We start from the raw sequence: 21,007 nt of genomic DNA on the forward strand, positions 1-21,007 counted from the left end.
TTTGATCTGGAATGCTGCTATTTGTTAGCAGAGCTCAAATGTAATACATAAAATCCCACTCAGTTCTGTCTTTGATTAAGTTAAAGTAGGGGGAAGTACAGACTTCTCCAGAATTAACAGAAGTTTGCTAGTAATTATTGTGATGTCAAGGAACTAGCAACATGGCCACTGACACACTTGTGACTGTATTTGACATGAATCCAGAGATGCTAAACACCTGTGCTAGAAACTGAGTTAGCTTAACCCTAAGAAAACTGATTTTGTGGGCATTAGGCTGTGCAGTGCATGCACTACGCACTTGTGCCAGCATAGAATAGCTTGGGCTGGAAGGAACCTTAAAGATCATCAAGGTCCAACCCTTCCTGCCATGGGCACCTCCCACCAGACCAAGTTGCTCAGAGTCCCACCCAGCCTGGCCTTGGACACCTCCACCATCCACAGCTTCTCTGGGCATCCTATTCCAGTGCCCTATTATCCTCACAGCAAAGAATTTTTTCCCAGTATCTAATCTAAATCTTTCCTCCTTGCTCTATCACTACATGCCCTTGTAAAATATCCCTCTTTTCTCTCCTCTCCTGGTAGGCCTTTACCCAGAGAAGTTCAGAATACCTCAATCCTTTAATTTATTTTCTTTTTCTTTCATAATCAGTGTCAAGTTTGAAAGCAGAGATGGCAATGATTTCATTTTTTCATGAAGGGATTCTGGGAAGGTTTAAGAAGGAAATGTACTGGTCTGCAGTGCAGATGGTAAATGAAGACGTAGGCAGAGAAGACCATTTTGTCAAGCTGGAAAAAGGTTACTTTCAAGGGTAACCTTAAATGTCAGCATAAGCAAAATTCATGCATTCTGTTGTGAAGGAGTTCAGACAAATTTACCAAAAAAATTTATATAATGCGTCACAAATACTCTGTTTCATTCCACACAGTTAAATACAGGTACCTACCCACTGAAAAGTACTTCAATATGAACATTTAAAATGCAATTTTAGGTATGACTTTCCTATTTCAGATTTGAAGATGCTTCCTTTCCAGATTAGCGTAGTGAGCACAGAGTTATAGTTAATATAATATATTTGCTTACCTTCAGCCTTATCTCCACACTTTCACCATCTATTAATCTTCTGCTATTTTTCCTTTGTTTTTCCTTCAGCGGTTGTGCTATGCCATGTGAATGTGATATGCTGGATGAATGTGTTACAAAATGCCATGGTCTGAAGCATTAGATGTGGGGAATAGTGTTTTGAGAAACCCTATCCACTACAAATGGAGTTGCAGGTTTCAAGGAGATGACTGGAAAGCTGTTAATGCTCGTAATTTTTCAGCTCGTGTCATATGAATGGGGGCCACATTCTTTCTCTGTCATTCAGATTTAGAGTAGGATTTCAAACAAAGCTGACACAAATGGCCTCTGAATTACACATTCTGCTGGCTTTCTTGTCCAAATGCCGAATTTCAAGATAGACTGCTTTTTTGGAAACAAAGAGATGTGTGTGTTAGAACAAACGTGTCTTTTTATAGCTAACTTATTGAGATAGAGCAGTGCAATTATACTGTGGTCAGTGACTGTCTTTTCATTTGCAAATTGAAGGAAAATTATAGAGTCCTTTTCAGTCTAAAAGATAGAATTTTTGACTCACTCATAAAGAAAAAGAGATGTGCTCGCACTTACTTCCAACTAGTAGGAAGAATTAAAACAACAAAACCTACATTTCAAGATTGTAGCTTTCCTAAGTTTAAAATAGCATTGCCTACTTTTAATTCCTTTAATGGACTTCCTATATCTAAGTAAGATCCACGGTTTTCATTTACAAAATTTGTTAAGACTTTAGGACCAGGTGGACACCTAAAAACGGGGCCTTGCATGTAAGAAGCATCCAACAGACATCTCAAAGACATGTTGAGAGTCACCAGGGAGGTTTGGATATATCCAGGAAATATCCTTCCCTGACAAATACCACTGAGGAGGCACCTGGTTGAAAACAGCCAATTGTCATAGTGAGAACAGAAATATGTCAATGATTGCTATGATCCAGCTCTTTATTCCTGCCAAGCTATTTTTTATCCTTTTCCATGGCTCTTTGTGAGGCCTTGGACTTTGGTATGTATTTGGCACCTTGACTCAGTCAGGTCTCCTGGTGCTTCCTAAGAATTTATTTAGCTGACACCTGGAACTGGATCACAGCAAAGATTTAATGGAAAACAGAGATTTAACGTCTTCCTTCCCAGAAAAACCTGAATTTAAACAGAATTAGGAAAGCTCATGTTCAGACACATACCTTGTGACCTAAAATGTAGGTCAAAAATCTGTAACAGCAACTACTGGAAGTAGATGCTGTAGACAGAGACTTCCCTAAAAGCCATCTTTTCCCCAGGTTCCATGTTAAGCACTGGAAATAGCCTCCTCTGATATTATCCCGAGTTTCATGCCAGCACACATACCTTTTTATATCCCCTGTTATCAAATAATATTCTCTGTGAAAACTGGCGTCTAATTTTAGACATTTTTCCAGTCTGATGCTAACATATTTTTCTGATAACTTAAAACAGCTTAGAATATTATTTAGCCTATTCCTGTATTCCTCCTAAATTTTTGTATCCTTGAATAACATGGAGTTCATACATAGTTTTGTCATTTTTTTTCCGTTTGCTTCTTGTGGTCTACATGGCTTGTGGTTTTCTAAGGGAAAACAGTGGATCAACAAAACTCTTTAAATCTCAAAACAATGTTTCTGAGCTGAGCATTTGCATTTCCCAAACTTAAAAAAATGTGCTTACAAATGTGGCATTTTTCCGTTTATCAACTAACTGTATACTATGAATAATGAATATAACACTTACAAATTAGTACTATCTTTGTTCTCATATTTGCTGTGTATGGCTGTCTGACTGCCAACAACTGTGCCTTCTGAGCACAAATCTTGTGGGAAATCACTTTTAGTACACTCAGCCTGTGGTATTCAGACTGTCTTTTAACTGAGGGTTTACATCCAAGTTCAGAATGATCCACATCATTCCACTATTCTTGATTTTGGGAAGCTCTATAGCAGGAATGATATCACTGTTCCAGAGAGTCAACTTTTGCAGAGTATGATTATAAATTTATAGAGAGAGATATATGTTACCAGAATATGGGTATATTTAATGGTTTATGGGTATATACTGAAAATATTTCAATATTCCCCAGGGAAACTGATGTATTCTAAACAAATGTTTAATATTGGTATTAAATAAAACTTTAAATGTGTAACTAAGGAAGCATTGTTTTATATTTAACTGAAATATCTGTCCCAACACTTAAAAGCATAAATATATATAGATACAGATATGTGACTGACATGTTACAGAATATTGATCATTTGAAGGACAATTGTATGGTTTCTAGGTATCTGGTTAGGCTAGATTACTGTACTAATAGTAGACTTTTCCCTGTCTATATATTCATAATTGACATACACCCTTTAATTTTACATCTGTTCTGTGGCATCCAATAACTACTGATGTACTTACAGTTTCTACTTCTCTCAGATTCTTTCTGAAGTCTTATTTTTATCCTTTCCAGTCCCCATTGATATTATTTTTTCCTTTTGCACTTGAAGTATTTGCTATGGTTAAACTATGTAATAGGAGGGAAAGCTGGAAACTGAATTTGTCAAGTTTTATGGCTGTATGAGTAAGAATTATGAAGGAAATGTAGAGAAATGTATAGGAGGCAACCAGGGGAAAAGCATTTGCCAAATAATTGTTTAATCATATTTGTAATACTAATGCTTGCATGCTAATTGCTTAAAAATACCATCTAACCAATTGACGTAAAGTCATTTTGATTTGCATTCATTATGAAAATCAAAAGCCCAGTCAGTCAGAAGAGAATGAATTACATAATAGAAAGTAGGAATATGGTTATGATTCAGAGTTTGCAAGGCACCTCTACTCCCTGACTAGTGAGATATTTCTACTGCAGTGTGATTTTATGAGCCCTGGCCTTAATTTGATGGACATAAATTTGCATTCATATACTTTTCGTAATCAGGTTAACTAAGAACACCATAAAATATGTATTTTGGAAGCTTTAAAGAATTTATTTCCATTCATCTGATGGACTCAAATGTGTAAAAAAGTGTCATTTAGAAGGATTGGATAGTACAGGGCATCATGTTGATCAACTTTTCAGAAGCATTTCTGACTTGGGTATTTAAAAAAAACTCTTTTAGCAAATTCTTGTGTATTGCATCACATCTGGTTGTCTTGTAAGCAGTGATTTTACCTGCAAATGTTAGTGAAAAGAATTTTGCAAGCACTGTCATAAATTACTTTCACTTCCTCCAGTCACATGACTGATGTCTTTCCTAAAGCCTCAGTTTTTCAGAGATGTCACTCAACACATTAAAACCAATAAAAGTTGTTTCTGCTGTAGAAACAGAAACATGGGGCAGCCATTTAAGTATTTTCCATGGCTGCTTGTGTCAGTAGCACAAATAGCAAAGCTGTGATGATTACTGCACCTGTTGAACTGGGTCCCTGACAATGTCAGACTGCTCAGTGAGTTTGCTACAGTGAACTTGTCACCAGTAATTACAGCATATTCCACCAGAGCGCAAGCCACTGTGAAAACTTTGTTAGTGATTGTCACAGTTTTAGACACCACCTTGCAGGTGACCACCTGGAGCCCTGTTTGTAAGCCTGATTGTGCTGTCACTGATCCAAGCTGTAATACTGAGTTGAGCAGATCATGCCTTACATTATCTTTCACCTACATACATTTCTGCACATATATCAAGAGAGCTGAGGAGGAGGCAGGAAACAGGAGACACCCACCATAAAGAGGTGGGTGTGGGAAACATTGGGAAAAGGGAGCATTTCCTGCTAAGAGTAGCTTTTCCAAGATGCATTGCATATGTACACCATCACTTCTCACTCTTTCCCCTCTCCCTTGGACTGTGTGCACAGTTGTGATACTTCAGTTGTGAGGAATCTGATGACAGTGTGGCACAGTCAGCCACTGTACTAACAATCACAAGAAAGAAAGGGTATGACCTGCTTTTCAGCGAAGCCTCTTCACTTGAGTGTTTGTTTTTGTGGAGAACATGTGGACGCTATAAACAGCATTTACTGAAGAACTCCAGTTACTTGAAATATTGCTGTGTTTCAGCATATTAAATAAAAAATTGCTTGAGATACGTATAAAAGAAAGGCATGGCAAATTTCAGCCTGGAAGGTAGTTTTATGAAACTACTCATAAGGAAAGTGCTAACCCCATTTTTTACAACAATGATGCAAGTGCTGTTATTATACGAGATTAAAATTTTATAATACAAGACGTTATTTTATAATATTATTAAAGTAATTTGAAAAAGATAGCTATGCTGGAAACATCTGTTATGTGACAGATTTAATCACATTCACTGGGGCCTTGGTCATTTTTAATTACCTGGAGAGTCAGCACATCATAAAATTGAGGTCATCACAGAGACCTCTTTTGAATTAGCTCTTACCACTCTTCATCACAACTGTCAGTCTTGAAAGAGGCTTCTATTTTAATCATGTCTTAGTCTTATCTTTAGTCTTCATTCCTTCAGCAACTCTGCATTGAGTGACAGTAGGCAAACAGGAAAAAACACTTCAATATTTAAAATGGATGGGGAACTAATAAACAAATAAGTACACTGCGATAATCATATCTGCTGTGTTTTGGAATACGTTATAAATGTTGTTTAAAATTGCTTTTAGAGCCTTTTCAAAGTGCCATTAAAACTGGGAACTGTTTTATTCCTTTTTTAAGAGAACAGGTAAATGCATTTGTCCTAGAACTTTGAGCACTTCTTTTATGTGGCTTACATTAAAAAAAAAAAATTCTGTTAACCAAAACCTTGGGAGCTGGAAACATCTGTTATTCAAATCTGGCTTTGTAATTGTGCTTGTGCACAGAGATCCCCCCTAAGTCGTAAATAGTGTTAGTGCCTGCTGTACTTACGCTGAACAATTCCCTTGAATCCAGAATCTCATAACTGAGCTTTACTGGAATCATCTGCTGCCACGCATTTCAGATTTACAACATAAATACACAAGTAACTTGGAACGTGTTTTATTTCAAGAAATAAAACTATGCTAAGAATTTTTTTATTTAAATTAAAGAAAAAAATGCTGAAGAAAACACCAGCTGACACGTTCAAGAGCAGCAGATACTCCCAATATTTAAGAATGGTACCCCAAAAGAATGCAGGGCTTCTTCTGCCCTTGATCATTATCCTCAATCACTTTTAGCATAAGTCAAAATGAGCTTAAAAAAGCCCAGTAGATTTATTTATTTAAAAATCAACTGTGCTTCCTGCATATGGAGTAGCACTAAAAAGTGAACACATACAAAAACCTACAAAAACCCCTTCATCTGCATTTGCCTAACATTTTTGCTGATTCTAAATTGTTTCTTCATTGTTGATGCATGTGATTTAGCTGATGGTTCAGCACACACTCCTGGTTACCATTCATCTCTTACATATTTAGGCTGCATTCATGCAACTGAGTCCAAAGCTAGAGGACCTCTGTGTTCCCAGAATAAGCAGATGCATCTCAGATGTCCATCCAGGTTTAGAATACTCCTCTCTCTGCAAGCAAAATCATTCATTCATTCATCCACTGAAGTGGAAAGGGATCCTCCCACAAGCCACCCACACAGAAACTAATATTCCTGGAGCATGGCCTCAGGGGTTTACACCTGTTTGGGTGGGTGTTCAGGTGGAGTTGATTAAATTTATTTGGACATCTAGGTGAAGATATGTGTACTGCATCTCATCACTTTTGGTGGAAGGCAACAGGTATTGTGAGGGCATTTTACAGAGATATCTAAAACAGAACAGATTATTTATGCTCTAGCACTACTTCTTTCTTTCTGTTAATTTTGGAGGAATGGGGGATCAATGGCATTTCTTTAGGAATTGTACACTTGACAACTACACCATATTTGGTTAATGGCTGAGGAAATGAAAATTCATCATAAGAAATCAGGCACTGCGCTGGGAAATGTTTCAAGTTGCAGAATAAAGGCTTTCCACTTGGAACCTAGTATTTCATAAATTCATCTAAATTGCTAATCATGGTTTATATAACCATGTGACTAGGAAATGGCTGCCAATTACTGGTTCTTGTTTGATATCAGGCATGAGGTAATGAGTCCTTCCAAGCTAATCATTAGCTTGGAATGCTATGACTTTTTCTTTTCAGGAAAGTCATGACAACATCATATTTACCTAAAAGAAGTATCTTTTCTTAGTTGGTAAAATCCATGGTTGTCTTATACTCACTAAAAACTTGGAGAATTTCAAATAGTCTAAGTGTTCTCCTTGCTATCAAGTTTCTGAATATCTTCTTCCTTCAAAACCTTCTCTATATCTTCTGCATGAAATTCAGATTTCTTTTTTATACCAGTCTTGATAACTGTGCACCCCGTGTATCTACATTTATATTTATTATCTCCTACAGTTCTTCCCTTGGCTCCTGTAATTCTTGTTTTGAACATTTTTCTGGTTTTCTATCCTACACTGCACACTCATCTCCAATGTCCTCCTTTAACTGACTTATTTCTTAAAGCTTATGATTATTCAAATATGTATCAGAAAAAATAGCACAATCTCTCTTTTCTTCTAATCTGAGGTCATCAGATTGCCCACAGTCTGAAACACAATAGAATGAGAAAGCCTTTTATTGTTAGTGCTTTTCTGTCATGGAGTCCTTAGCACATACATCATTAGAGGAACACAGTCCAGGTTGGTTTCTCTGATGTTGGAATAGGTAAAAAATAGACACCCTGATGCAGCACTGGGGCACATAACAGACTTGCCTCCAAATCCAAGATCTTGGCGCTATAAGCTTATATTAAGTCCATGGATAAAATTATTTAAATATAGGCATAAATAAGGATAAATGGATTAATTTATCTACAGAAAATTAAACTTACCATAGAATCTGATTAATTGTGATTTTATTTTCTCACAATGATTGTCTTAATGTAAAAAGCATAAAGAGTCTAAGATCCATTACTGCCATTGCTCAATATTCCAAAAGGTCATTACAAGATTGTTTTAGCTTTAGATTGTTTTAGCATTCCCTATAGGTTGCTTATTTGAGCTTAATGAGTATTTGTGATCTGATTTCATTGTTTCTCCATTACATGATTTTGTAATTTCACAGTGACTCCCCTTCACCCCAGCCAAGCTCAGTAAGCCCAGCTGTGTTGTGTATGACGAAAACTCCTTCCCAAGAGTTAGGAGGAAGGGAAATATGAAAGTGGTTCAGTGAGGTTTTTTTAACCTCCAGATATGAGAGCTCAGCCCTGAAATGGTTGAGTAATGAAGTGCTCCTAGGCCTTACCAAGAGAGGCTTCTGGGAGGGGAGTCTAATATACACGAAAAGAATGGATCCTGCAGCAGTATTATACATGCCATACAGAAGGCCTGAACTGCAATTAGTAATGACTTGTGTTTCATGACTGTCTTTGTGCATGGATGTGATTGTCCAGAGAAAGAAGATTACCAAGAAAAGCAGAGCCTACTACAGCATTTTGTAGTTATTTCAGGGTACTTCTGCTGTTATGAAAGTATTTGGGATGTTTCAGAAAATAGACATTTCTGTCTACTTTCAGAGGTCAGAGGTGTTACAAGCTGCCAGCAAAGCACAGCACATTTTGAGCCATCCCCAAGTGATTGGAGGCAAAATGATGGACCTTCCAAAATGACATTTTCATTAATGCATTTAAGCAATAAACAGAAAAACCAAAAAAAACAGGTTACTTTTTAAATCAAATTTAGAACAGGTTGTTCTATCATTTTATAGTCTTTAAGTTACAATATGGGATCACTGAAGATTTTTTTTTTAAAACTTCAGAATTCCTGGAAAAATTAGGTGCTTTATGAACAGCTGCTTATATTCCAACTGAATAATTTTTCTCTAATGGAGTTCCTGTGCATGTACACTTGCCTCTAAACAGATGTTTTCATAGTATGTATCTCTGAATTCACTTGTACCCTATGTGTTTTCTTACAGTGTTATCAGACAACTTTTCTCTATTTTCACAGGAGACTGGTGATTTTTTTTTATCACAGGCACAAAACCTTTATTTGAGTTAATAGTTTTGGCATGGTTAAGTTGAAAGCACAGTTTTAATATTAATCTGTATCTCATGCTACTCTTAAGTTTTCCTGTAGGTTTTTCTGCAATGGAAGAGCCAGATTCACTTGATAGAAAATTATTAAATGTTCCTTACTTTAAATTTTGAGATAATTGCTGTTAAATTTTGATTCATTAAAAATATACTGGTTTGACTATTACATTTTATTGTGGTATAAATAATAAATTAACTTAGTGTTCAGTATATAGGAGATGTAGATATTGACACTGGTCTTACTAAAACAGAATATGTGTCCTAGTTCAGGCAAGTCCCAGAGGCAGTAGTCCTTGGAAAATGATTTTTTTGAACTATGCTACAAAAATTGGGAGATAGATTATAACCATTGACCAACTAATGGGCTTGACAAGGAAAAATGGATGCAGTTTTTCAGTCAATTTTTCTCATTATGTTTAATTTAGTTTAAGTCAGTGAAGTTCAGACTTAGAATACCAAATTGAATGAAGGCAATATGGAAGACAATACCATCCAGGTGGGAAGTGATTATTCCACCTCTTAATGAAGGAATTCAATAGGTGTGATGCAAAATGGGACATTTTAGAAAAAAAAATCAGCATTTGAAAGATTTATAGAAGTTATGTCAAATCAGAATTTTGTGCTAAAGCTTGACTAAGTAACTGCTATATTTTCATTACACAGAAACTTACCAGGGAAGAAGATTTAATGAGTCATTAGTATTTTCTATTCTTTGACATTCAGTAAGAGCTATCACAGTTTACTGTTGAATACTGATACTTCCGTGTCCTCAAGATAGACACAGTTGATGCAATATGCTGTGAAACTCATTTTTCCTCTTGCAAGGAGATGTAATTTTAGGAGCTGTTCCAAAGAAAATGCTTTTACAAAATACAGAAATGAGGCTTATAACGAGACTGAGATCTCAGTCGTGTTGTTTTGTCCTTCTTTGCCTTTGGACCATCTGGCAAGCAGCCAAAACCACAAGGCAGAACACCAAGATGCTCAAGTTTGGGTAATCATGTTCTTGCAACATCCTGATTTCCATCCCCACTCACCTGACGTCAAAACAGCAAGCTGCTGGGAGATAAGTGAATATGGGTGGGGATTGGCAGTAGTCATTACTCCATGCCTGCTGCTCACTCTCCACCTCTGGAACTCCAGCCCAGTTTTGCTCAGCTCATGTCAACAGGAATCCAGATTCCTCATAAAGAAAGGATATGGTTTGAAATTGCGTGTACTGCACCATAAATAAATGCTGACAATCTCTTTTTTCTGTGTGACTAGTGCATGCTCTGCCTGTGGTTTACTCTCTTACAATGTCTAGCTGCATGGCTGGGGAATTGGACTGCTTTCAGACTAATCAAAAAGTCAATATACTCCTATTGCCTTTTAAAGGTTAATGTACATTCAAAAAGCAGGGATCAAAGCAGACATCTACAGAGAACCAAGGCCAATTAAGCCCACAGAATCCTCTAGGTTGCTTTTTTGCCTTTCAAAACAGTAGTTCCTTGACAGGTTAAAGATTTTCCTTTTTCCCCTCTTTCCCTCGTGGGTTTTTTTTTTTCCTCTTCATTTCTTGCCTTTTCTATTCATCCTTTGCTCCATGACCTCTAGTCATTTTTTAATAAAAAAAAATACTATAGTTATTTATTGTTTAATCATCATAATTTAATTTCTGTTTCCCTTAAACCTTTACAAAGTCAATTGAATTCTGGGGCCGGTGTTCATGGCAGGATTTCTTTTTGTACACCAAAGGTATATGAGGGTCTCTTGCTTACCTGATGATGTGAGAAAGATGTTTTGATTATAGAATCATAGAATGGTTTGGGTTACAAGGGTCCTTAAAAGTCATCTATTTCCAGCCCCCTGTCATGAGTAGGTACACCTTCCACTAGACCATGTTGCTCAAGGCCCTGTGTAACCTAACCTTGGACACTTCCAGGGATGCACAATTGTTGGGTTCACTACAAAATTAGAGCTAGTGTTGATCCCGGACCTGTTCAGTCCAGTTACAGTAATCCTGATCTTCCTTAGACAGGTGCTGGGAAGAATGCATACAGATGGGCAACTTCTGTCTAAGGTCATACCACTGAATTCTCTTCCCATTGAATTCAGGAGAGATGATGACTCCTGAGCTGGAAAGGTCAAAAAGGGGTCAGAAGGAAAGAATAAACAATTACCCAAGAGCAAGCTGATTCCTCAGTCCTGCTTTTAGAGGTCAAGCAACCCCAAAGTGCAGTAGGAAACTTGTGGTACTCTTTCTTCAGTGCTAGAACTAGCTTTCTAATACCTTGTGGTACTTTAAAGATCTGTAAGGCATCCTTCTGACTCCTGCCAGACCAGGATGAAAAAAGAGATCAATATTCCTGCAGCATGCACAGGCAGTGTCACCTGCTTCTTTACCAGAACTGCTGCAGGCTGTCCCTGCCCTCACATCCTCCCTAACAGCCAACTGAGCAATTTCAGGTGATCTGACATCTCCACAAGTTAGCAACATGCTTATAGGAAAAGGGAACTCTCCAAGCCTTTTAGGTGTTGGGATGGTTTCAGATCCAGAGCCTGGATGCTGTTGAGGTTCCCTCAGAATATTTTTTCACACAGACCTTCATGAATTATTTAGCACATCTCAGCACCAAATTTCTTTGGCTGCCAGACATGACAGTATAGTTGACTCCTGGAACTCTTACCAACAAGTAAATATTATCTTTGCTGTAATCAATTGCAATGTACTGTGGAGAACCAATAAACAGCAAATGACAGCTGTAAAATATTACCAAGGACCACCTATTCTCTCACCCTTCCCTGGCTTTCAGAAGCTGACATGGTGCAGTTTCTCAGGCTGCAGGGATCAGGGTGAAGGCAAAGTAACTATTCTGCAAGTGGGCCCGAGTGTGGCTTGCTTTGCCTTACAATCTGTGGGTATGTGTACTTGAGTGTCTAAATTCAAATTAGAAACATGCTTGGGAGAGAAATCTCCCCATGGCCTGTTAATTCTCCACATCTTGATTTTCATTGTGGAACTGTTTGGGGACATAGACAGGGTGACATTTGTGTTAAACTATTCTGAACGCTGTGATCTCATGGAGAACACCTGATGTGCTCTAACCTTTCTGGGCATCCAGTTGGCAACCCCTAGTCCAGAGTTCTCCTCAGGACACACATAATGGGCTGTCAGGTCCTTGGCATCAAATATTGTGCTGCCCAGATCAATTTCTCTTGCACTGCACCCCTTGCTAATTGACCCTGGCAGCTACTGCAGTACCTAGAAGCTACTCATAAGTACAGAATCCATCTTCCCAAGTGAGATAGAGGCTGTGACAGATGTCACATTTAGGACAGCACATTACATAGATTAATTCCCCTAGATGGAAAAGATCATTCACTTCATCCTCTTAAATGTAATTCATGTGTCTGTAAGTTTAAAAAAAAAATATAAAGTGACTGGTAACAATATATTCCCTCATCATTCTAATGCAAAAATTCAAACAATATAAAGTGAGCAAAAACTCTTAAGACAATTAATTTCTTCCCTCTTACACTCCAAGCACCCTCCATCATTTGCAAACAAACTGAATTCTTGTTTTGTCAGGACACCTGAGAGACGCACATCAGTGTGGAGGCTAGAAGGGACATTCAAAGTCAAGGTTCAACTTAGGCTGTTTCTACACTAGAAAGGTGCCCATTTCCCTTTGAGTGCATCTGGACTCTAGACACAAACCTTTGAATACTGTACAGAGAAATGCATCATTAGTGTTATTGACTCTTGCCTTTGCTAGAATCTCACATATTACAGTTCACATCTCTGATTCACAACATTTTGCATTGCCAGGAAGCTTCAATGACGTGCTTAATTAGGCAAATCCAGGCTGAGTTAATCTAGAAATAGGACCTGAATAAACAGCAGAAATTTAGGTTTGTGATTAATATAGCAAATGTAATCCTGCCATGTAATTTAAATTATGTGTATGTCATATCATAAATCTAAGTGCTTCCGAAGTCTGTAGGCTTCGTGCCAGCATTAATTTTTGTAGAAAGTAAGAAATATTTCTCTTGTGTTTGATTGCTTTTTAAAGTCCAGGTCTGATATACTCTCAGAAGTTTGTCCCAGTCTGCTGTCTTGTGATATTTAATGGAGTTTAAAAATAAAAAATTATGCCTACGTATAGTTTGCTTATGTAGGTGAAATGCATTGCAAAAGAACATAAGGTATTTCAGACTTTAAAGCTTTTTGTTAAGACAAACTATGACAAAGTTATATTTAACTACTTTGACACTAATTTATGAAAATACATTAAATTTTAAAGATTGAAAATAGAAACTTTTTTAATTTTTCAGTATATTATGCATACAAATGCACCCTGAAAAATATTCCCATGAAGCAGACCACCCACATTAATCACTCAGGGAAGAGCTGATTTTCTATTTCATAGAGGTATAAATTTAGAGAGCTAAAGCAAAAATTCATACCAAAGTTGTTAAATTCCAAACACTGCATAATAAAGATTACTAATACTATATTGGTTGTCTGATTCAGAACTCATTCTCATTACCTGGTACACAGCATAATCAGGCCTGAAGTTTGTGCTATCTCAGGTTCATGGGGTGAGGCATTAAATTGTTTTGTGGATATGGTCTCAATATGGGGCCATGATGCATTTACCCATTGTTAGTATTTTATTTATTTATCAGTCTGGAGTTTAAACTAATTGAAGGTGATGAAGCTAGGAGGTGTCAGGGAGAGGCAGATCATAGAAATGTAAAGTTGTTGCATGGTTTAGGTTGGAAGGGACCTTTCAAGATCAGAGAAGATAGAATCTTCTGCTAACTCTGGCCAGCCGTGATAAGCCAATATTGCTTGAGCTATTTTCAGATTTGAGGATAAAAAATGAAGTTTCAGTGACTGTGCTTAGATATCATGGATTTAGGTTTTAAGTTATCAGCTGGATTTAGCTTCTTCAGAACTCAAAAATACAACTGAACTTTCACACAAGCACAAACTGTCTTCTTTTACATTCTGGTTTTAATGAAGTAACAGGAAAACAAAAAGAAAATGAAGACTTGAGTCTCAGTAAATTAGACAGCTTATTCCTGCCAATAATTTGCAGTCAGAGTCTGGACTCACTACACAATGCGTTCCCAGTAAAGGACCTACTTGGGCACAGCTTCCACTCGCCCAGTCTGCAGCTGTGGAGCACCTGTGGAGCCAGGACAACATCTGCTGGGAGTGCATGCACAAACACACACACCCCTCTGCATTTCTAGAAAACACAGTAGCTTGGGAACTAGTGTGTCTGTTCTGCAGTGTGGATGCAGTCCACATTCTTTGGTATGTGTCCAGAGAATAGGAAAGCACATGTAAACAGGGACTACTGCTGTCTCACTTTCTCTAGCCTTCATATTCACCTGTTTAGTATTGGCTGGTGTCTTCAGGAAAGGTGAGTGAATATTCATAAGTAAAATCTAATAGGTATCAATTCTGATCCTGCAGTGCCTCCAGATGAAGCAGTTCTAGGTAATGGTCAAAAGAAGCAACATAATCACTAGCTTTTTGCTAGGATTGGGTTTTTTCTTTCCTTGTCATGATTTTTAGTTAGTACTTCTATCCCTTCTACTTAGCATGGAAATGATACCAAAATTGTGAAGAAACAAAGCCTTATCTCTTTGAAAACTAAAAATCATTATTCCTGCACAGCTGATCCGACGAGGTGATTACTCAGATAATACAGTGCCTTCCTGCCATCTTGTGGCACTGCAGGGTTTGCAACTCCCTGTTTGTTATACTGTATAATTTTTATATTAACAGTTAAATTAAATTAACAGTTTTTAAGTTTCAGATGTCATCTAGTTAAACAACACACACACACACAAATAGTGACATCTCGCTCTAGCTAATTGCAGTGTCAGAAATCTCGTTGATTTTAAAAAGTTCCAGAATGTATTAATTGTATTTATTTCAATGTCTTATTATGTCAAAAATGAAAAAAAATTGAAACTAATGTAAAACTGTGTTTCAGGTTAATAGATTAGGTTACTGTTATACTGAAATAATCTGCAGTTATGTATGAAATAATACCTTGCATTTGCATTATGAATTAATCTGTATTTTTCATTTGGGATGCTTTGTTGGTTTTCAAAATAGCTGCCTCCTTAATCAAGTCTGCCTGAAGGAAAGGAAAAATGCATCTTTTGTATGACTTCAGAGCCTGCAAGAGCTTGTTCAATGTTTACTTATTTTTCTAAAATAAAGGAATGTATGAGATGGTGCTACTGTCCAATTTTCTGCTCCTACTTTTAGGCTGGAATCACCAACTCGATCTCTGAGCATGGACGCACCACGAGGAATTAATATTAAAGCACAAGCTGGGAATATTGAAGCGCTTTCCCAGATGGATATCAAACTACACAGCAGTGATGGCGTGGTGAGTACAAGCCCTTCTTTTCCATAACTGTGGTTGATCTTCTGTGTGACTGTAACTTCAAGTCTTTTTTTTTCAAGTTCTGGTAATTTAATTCCTCAGGTTTTAGGTAGCAGGATATTAAAATTATTAGTGCCAATAATAAAAGTTTTATTTATGCAAATAATACTACCAACAGACATAATGTTGTATTAGCTTAGAGAGATGCTTTCTAATGAAACTTGGATACTGCTTAGCTCCCTACTAGCACAGTGATTCCCAGGCACCCCAGTGGGGAACCTTGGCTCAGAAGCAGACGCAGCCCCAGAGTGGCAAAATTAAGGAGTGAAGCTCTGCAGACATCATTAACAGCAGGCAGCCTATTTATCCCCTCTGCAAGGCTGTACTGTGCCAGTTCTTCCACAGAGGAACTACAGACCAACCCACGTCCATCCATAACCAGCTGGCTCCATGGTGAGGCCTCAGCACTCAGGCCAGGATAGACCTGGGTCCAGCAGCAGTGCTTGTGTCCTGCTCTTCTGTGCACAGGCATGGACCCTGTCACTTACCTTAGAATCATGGAGTGAATAGTGCTGGAAGGGACCTTAAACATCATCCATGTCCAATTTCCCCTGCCATGGCCAGGGACACCTTCAAATAGACTAGGCTGCTCAGAGCTCAATCCAATCTGGCCTTGAACACTTCCAGGCATGGGTCATCCACAATTTCTCTGGGCAACCTGTTCTGTGCCTCACCACTGAAAGTTCTTTTTTATATCTAATCTAAATGATAGTTTCTTTCAGTTTAAAACATTCCAGTATGCCTCATAAAGGGTCCTTCCCCAGCTTTCTTGTAGGCCCTCTTTAACTACTGGAAGGCTGCAATGAGGTCTCCCCAGAGCCTTCTCTTCTCCATGCTCCAATTCTCTCAGCCTTTCCTCATAGGAGAGGTGCTCCATCCCTCTGAGCATCTTCGTGTCCCCCCTCTTAACTCACTTCCACAGACCAGTGTCTTTCTTATTTTGGGGGCCCCAGAGCTAATGCAGCACTGCAGGTGAGCTCTCACTGGAGCAGAGCTGCATGGGCAGAATTCCTTCCCTTGCCCCTGCCCATGCTGCTCCTGTTGCAGCCTGGGATATGATTGATTTTCTGGGCTGCAAGCGCATATTGCTGGCTCATACATAGGTTTTCATTTGTCAATACCCCCACATCTTTCTCCTCAGGGCTTCTCTCAATCCATTTATCACCCTGCTTGTATCCATTTTGGGGATAGCTCCAACACAGGTGCAGGACATTGCACTCGGCCTTGCTGAACTTCATGAGTTCTCTGCTAAGAAGAGGGTGGGCACCAGTTTATTCCTGTCCTTTGTTTATGTCTGCCAAGAGCCTAGGGCTCAGAGAAACTTTGTATATAACAAGTCCTGTGTAAAAGGCAGTTCTTAAGCCTCTGCCTAGCCAAATTCAACTTGTCTCATTATTGCTTTACCATCTCTAATAACCTCGTTTCTCCTGCTTTTTCCCACACAGCTTTTGCTGGATGCTGAAACCGTGCGTCTGCCCAAGCTGCCTGAGGGTACAAGGGGTGGATCTGGGATTTCTCAGGGGCTCTATGAAATCTGTGTGTGTCCAGATGGAAAGCTCTACTTGTCAGTGGCCGGCATGGGCTCCACTTGCCAGGAATACAGCCGAGTCTGCCAGTGAGGCACCCAAAAGGCCACACACCTCCTTGGGCATCTGGGTTTTGTATTACTCCTAAAGAGCATTACTGAAAGCATATTTTTCAGCATTTTAGAAACAAAGTACTTACGATTTAGGAAACAAATCTACATCTACAGTTCTGGAATACAGGGTTTAAGGGGAAGAAGAGCACAAATGACATTTCCACTTCAGAAGAATGACCTGAATCAAATTACATGTTTTGTCAGAAACACTTGGAAAACAGCCTTACAGAGAGTATAAAAAATAAAACAAATATGTTTCCTTGCTGAACTGTTATTCAGTCAGATGATTATGTCGTTGTTCATATTTTTGAGATCCATGGGTTTTTCCTCTCACTACATGTAAACACTTACTGGGTGAAATGAAATCTAGGGAACTACTTGAATTATTTGTAAGACAAAGCATTATTTGGAAAATTCAGAAAGTGCCAGCAAATGGTCTATGCAATTTTGTTCCTGCAATAACACAAGATAGAAAAATGTGGTATTTGTGTGAGTTCTGTGTAAAAGATGTTAATTTGTTGATAGCTTTCTGTTTTAATTTGGCAACACATATGCTGATTTGCTTCTTACTGAGATTCGTATAAAAATACCTAATGCAAAAAGCTCCAGAAGTCATGAAGGCCTCTCTGTGTCTCAGATCCATTCACTATAAAACAGAGAAGTATGTTAGTGTATTTTATTATAGCATTGTTTGTTCCACTGCCTGTACCATCATATTCAATCAAATCCTTTTTTATTTTAGGACATGCTAATTCAACAAGGCAATCTGTTGTGCCAGCTGGACTAGTAAACAAAAAAAAATATGTCTTCAGATTGTCTGACCTAAGGAACTCTTTGGGCAGTGGGAAAAAATCCTTTTATGCAGCCCACAGATTTCAACTAAGAGGAATATTTCATTCCCATCTGTACCTGTTCACTGGTATTTCTGATCTGTCAGAGTGGGACTCCACCACAAACAGAAAGAGTAAAACTGTTATTATTTTTTACATTAGGATTTTGGATACAAAATAAATGCTCACCAGAGCTGACAAACCGTTTATTGGCCTTGTAAAGAAACACAACTGCAGACCCATTCCCCTGTACAGTGTTGTACTGAACACAAATAAATTGTTTGCACACCTCTGGGTAGCAAGATTTGTATTTAATAGTCTGTTGTTTAAACCTCATGGGTTTTAAATTCCTTTGATGCTGTTTTGTATATACTTTATGATCTTATTATCCAGGAAGGAGCTATCACATAGTGCCTTGGTGTCTATTTACTGAAGGATTTTAACCCATAGTGTTAGTAAATCACAAATGTCCACCTTTTGGAAAAAAAAATAATCACCATCCTTAAAACAAAAGAATCAGGACAAAATAACTACTAACAAACTTGCTACTTCAGCTCTGGTGAACAAGGGAAGAAAACCAGCACTTGGATGAGATCCCCAGGTACACACAAAAGCCTGAGCTGAGAAAGAGAGTCAGTCCCACGTTAATATTTTCCACTATTATTGTGGAAAAGCCCAGGGCAGTCCCCGCTTTAAGGGTTGCCTTTGCAATTTCTCCAAGAGTCTGATGTACAGAACTGAAACTGCTCTTCAGCAGCAGGGTGGAGCCCTCAGCAATTAACGCAAACTCCTGAGAACTCCAGTAGAGCAAGTAGGAAACACTTAAGGTGAGCTTAGGCAAGTGAAGCAAGGGTTCACATGTTATCTGCAGAGTGCTCCAACTGCTCTTTTACACTGCCTAAAGGAGAAGTAGGAAGCCACACATCTTCCCCATCTGAAATTGACTTTTCTTGGGCTTAGACTCATTCATTTACTCCTGTCTTCAGGAGTGAGTCCAAGGCTGTTTGCTGTAAGGAGAGAAATGTTTATCTCCACAACTGTATCTCTTGACTATATCTGTCTCTAAGGCTAAGCCCTCAGCTGAGGTACACTTTAACAGAAACCTGTCTTCAGTATTCCTTTTAAGTCAATTTAGATAGTTCCAGCTCCATGCGCAAGCTTTTACAAACCAAAACACAAGCAGACTTCATTGGATAGAAAGTTTGAGTACTAAAATAAAGGTCAGCAGATGCCCTTGCATGTGCCAGATACCTGAAAACTGCTGCTACGAGTAAGTTGGAGAACTGTAATGTCACCAGTCTCTTACAGGTGTAGTATTAACAGCAAAACTGGGACTTGAGTCCTTAGAAATTTCAGCCATTGTTCTGACATCAAGGAACATATGCCCATTTCCATGGAGTATCAAATAATTCACTAATCTAACCCCTAAATGTTAGCTAGATACTGCAAAATAGTTAAAATCGCCTTGTTCTGCTGGCAGTAGAAGCACAGCACTTCAAGTTATACATTTTAAGCTTTTGTTTTGTAGGCACATTTTCAGTTGTGATTTGCCAGTTAATTCACAGCAAGGGACTGAAGTGAGGCTTTCCAGGCAAGAATAACCTGACCCCTAAATAGCTAGGAAAATCAGGGTGCAGTCCCCTGGCTGGTAACACTATTAAGCAGGATGGTGCTTCATTTAGACCCTGCAATAACTACCACCTTTCTTGTGGAGATAAATCTTCTGGACTTGTTTCATTTCACAGGTGGAGTCTAAGTAGTACCAAAACCTAAAGAGGTCTGCTGTACCCTTAGCACTGCCATCACACAAATCACTAACTTGATCATTTTCATTGATTAAATTTGATTCTTTTCATTATGCTACAACACTGACATCAGAAGTATTGTTCCAGTATAGAAGTTGTGCACATAAAGCATGGCTGGCAACATCTTGTCACTTTTTCTTTTAGGTGTGGTTAGTAGAGAAACAAAATTTATGCTAACATTACCAGAGTATTGTCAGCTGATGCTACCATCTGAATTGCTGTTAATATCAACATAGATCATACATCACTAAATTATAATTTTTGATATCTCTATGTGGATGTCTATTTCCCCCTCTTTAATACTTCAAAATTACTGTTTCTACTTGGATCAAGCTACAGTAATTAGTTAGAGTAACAGAAAATTATGGCACAGGGAAGTGAGAGTATGCAGTTCTCTAGTTTATTTCCAAAAGCATTATTCAAATAGAAAAAAAATCACTACCAGCATAGTGAACTGAATTTGTTTGCATATTTACTCCCTCAAAAAGAGTTATTTACAGCTGTTCTTGCAACTGGTTGCAATTGTTACACAGTGGAAAAATGATAGAAAAACTTCACTGGTGATTGCGCAAAGCTTTTTTTTTTTCCATTTCACAGTCCTTTAGTATTTGCAGTTGTCTATATAGCTTTATGCAAAAGGAAATTGCAAGAATTGGAAACCAAGTTCTTGAATAAACTTTATACATTTTCAACAATCTGCTTCTGCTTTTGTATTCAAATGAAACACAGCTTAAATGAATGTTTTCATTTTTAAAACAAAATTGTTTATACAAGACTAAGAATGTGAAATGTACTTTATTTAAAAATGTGAACACAATTCTTGGTCCCAGCTAAAAATGTACTTAGCAGAATTTAGAAAATGCTTTACAATTAGGTTTCATTGGACATCTAGAATTCATTTGTCTTAATCAGTAGTGGGTGAAAGTAAACAAAGAAATTACTGCAGTGCTACTGAATTAATCGTCCAGAAAACAAACCAAAGAAAAAATAAACAGTTTTGATCAAAATTCATTGACAAAATCCTTCATGTGTCAAAAAAAATGTGTGTCTTCTTCAAATGAAAGCATTTAATTTGGCTGCCAGGTTTAGTTATTTTTGAACTATCAGTTCTTCCTTTGTTC

At 37.9% G+C, this 21,007-nt stretch overlaps 1 protein-coding gene across 3 annotated transcripts in view; it reads left to right on the forward strand.

The window, feature by feature from the left end:
* Window positions 1–20,581, forward strand: part of SGCG (sarcoglycan gamma) — a 105,995-nt gene extending 85,414 nt beyond the window's left edge. For all 3 annotated transcript variants that reach the window (XM_066544824.1, XM_066544826.1, XM_066544825.1), the window contains 2 exons: window positions 15,432–15,555; window positions 17,058–20,581. In XM_066544824.1, the coding sequence (XP_066400921.1) occupies window positions 15,432–15,555; window positions 17,058–17,231 (298 nt within the window). In that variant the 3' untranslated portion in view covers window positions 17,232–20,581. The remainder of the gene's footprint in view (window positions 1–15,431; window positions 15,556–17,057) is intronic.
* The last annotated feature ends 426 nt before the right edge of the window (window positions 20,582–21,007 follow it).

Source organism: Molothrus aeneus, chromosome 2, assembly GCF_037042795.1.
Source record: "Molothrus aeneus isolate 106 chromosome 2, BPBGC_Maene_1.0, whole genome shotgun sequence".
In the NCBI taxonomy this organism is placed as follows: Eukaryota; Metazoa; Chordata; class Aves; order Passeriformes; family Icteridae; genus Molothrus; species Molothrus aeneus.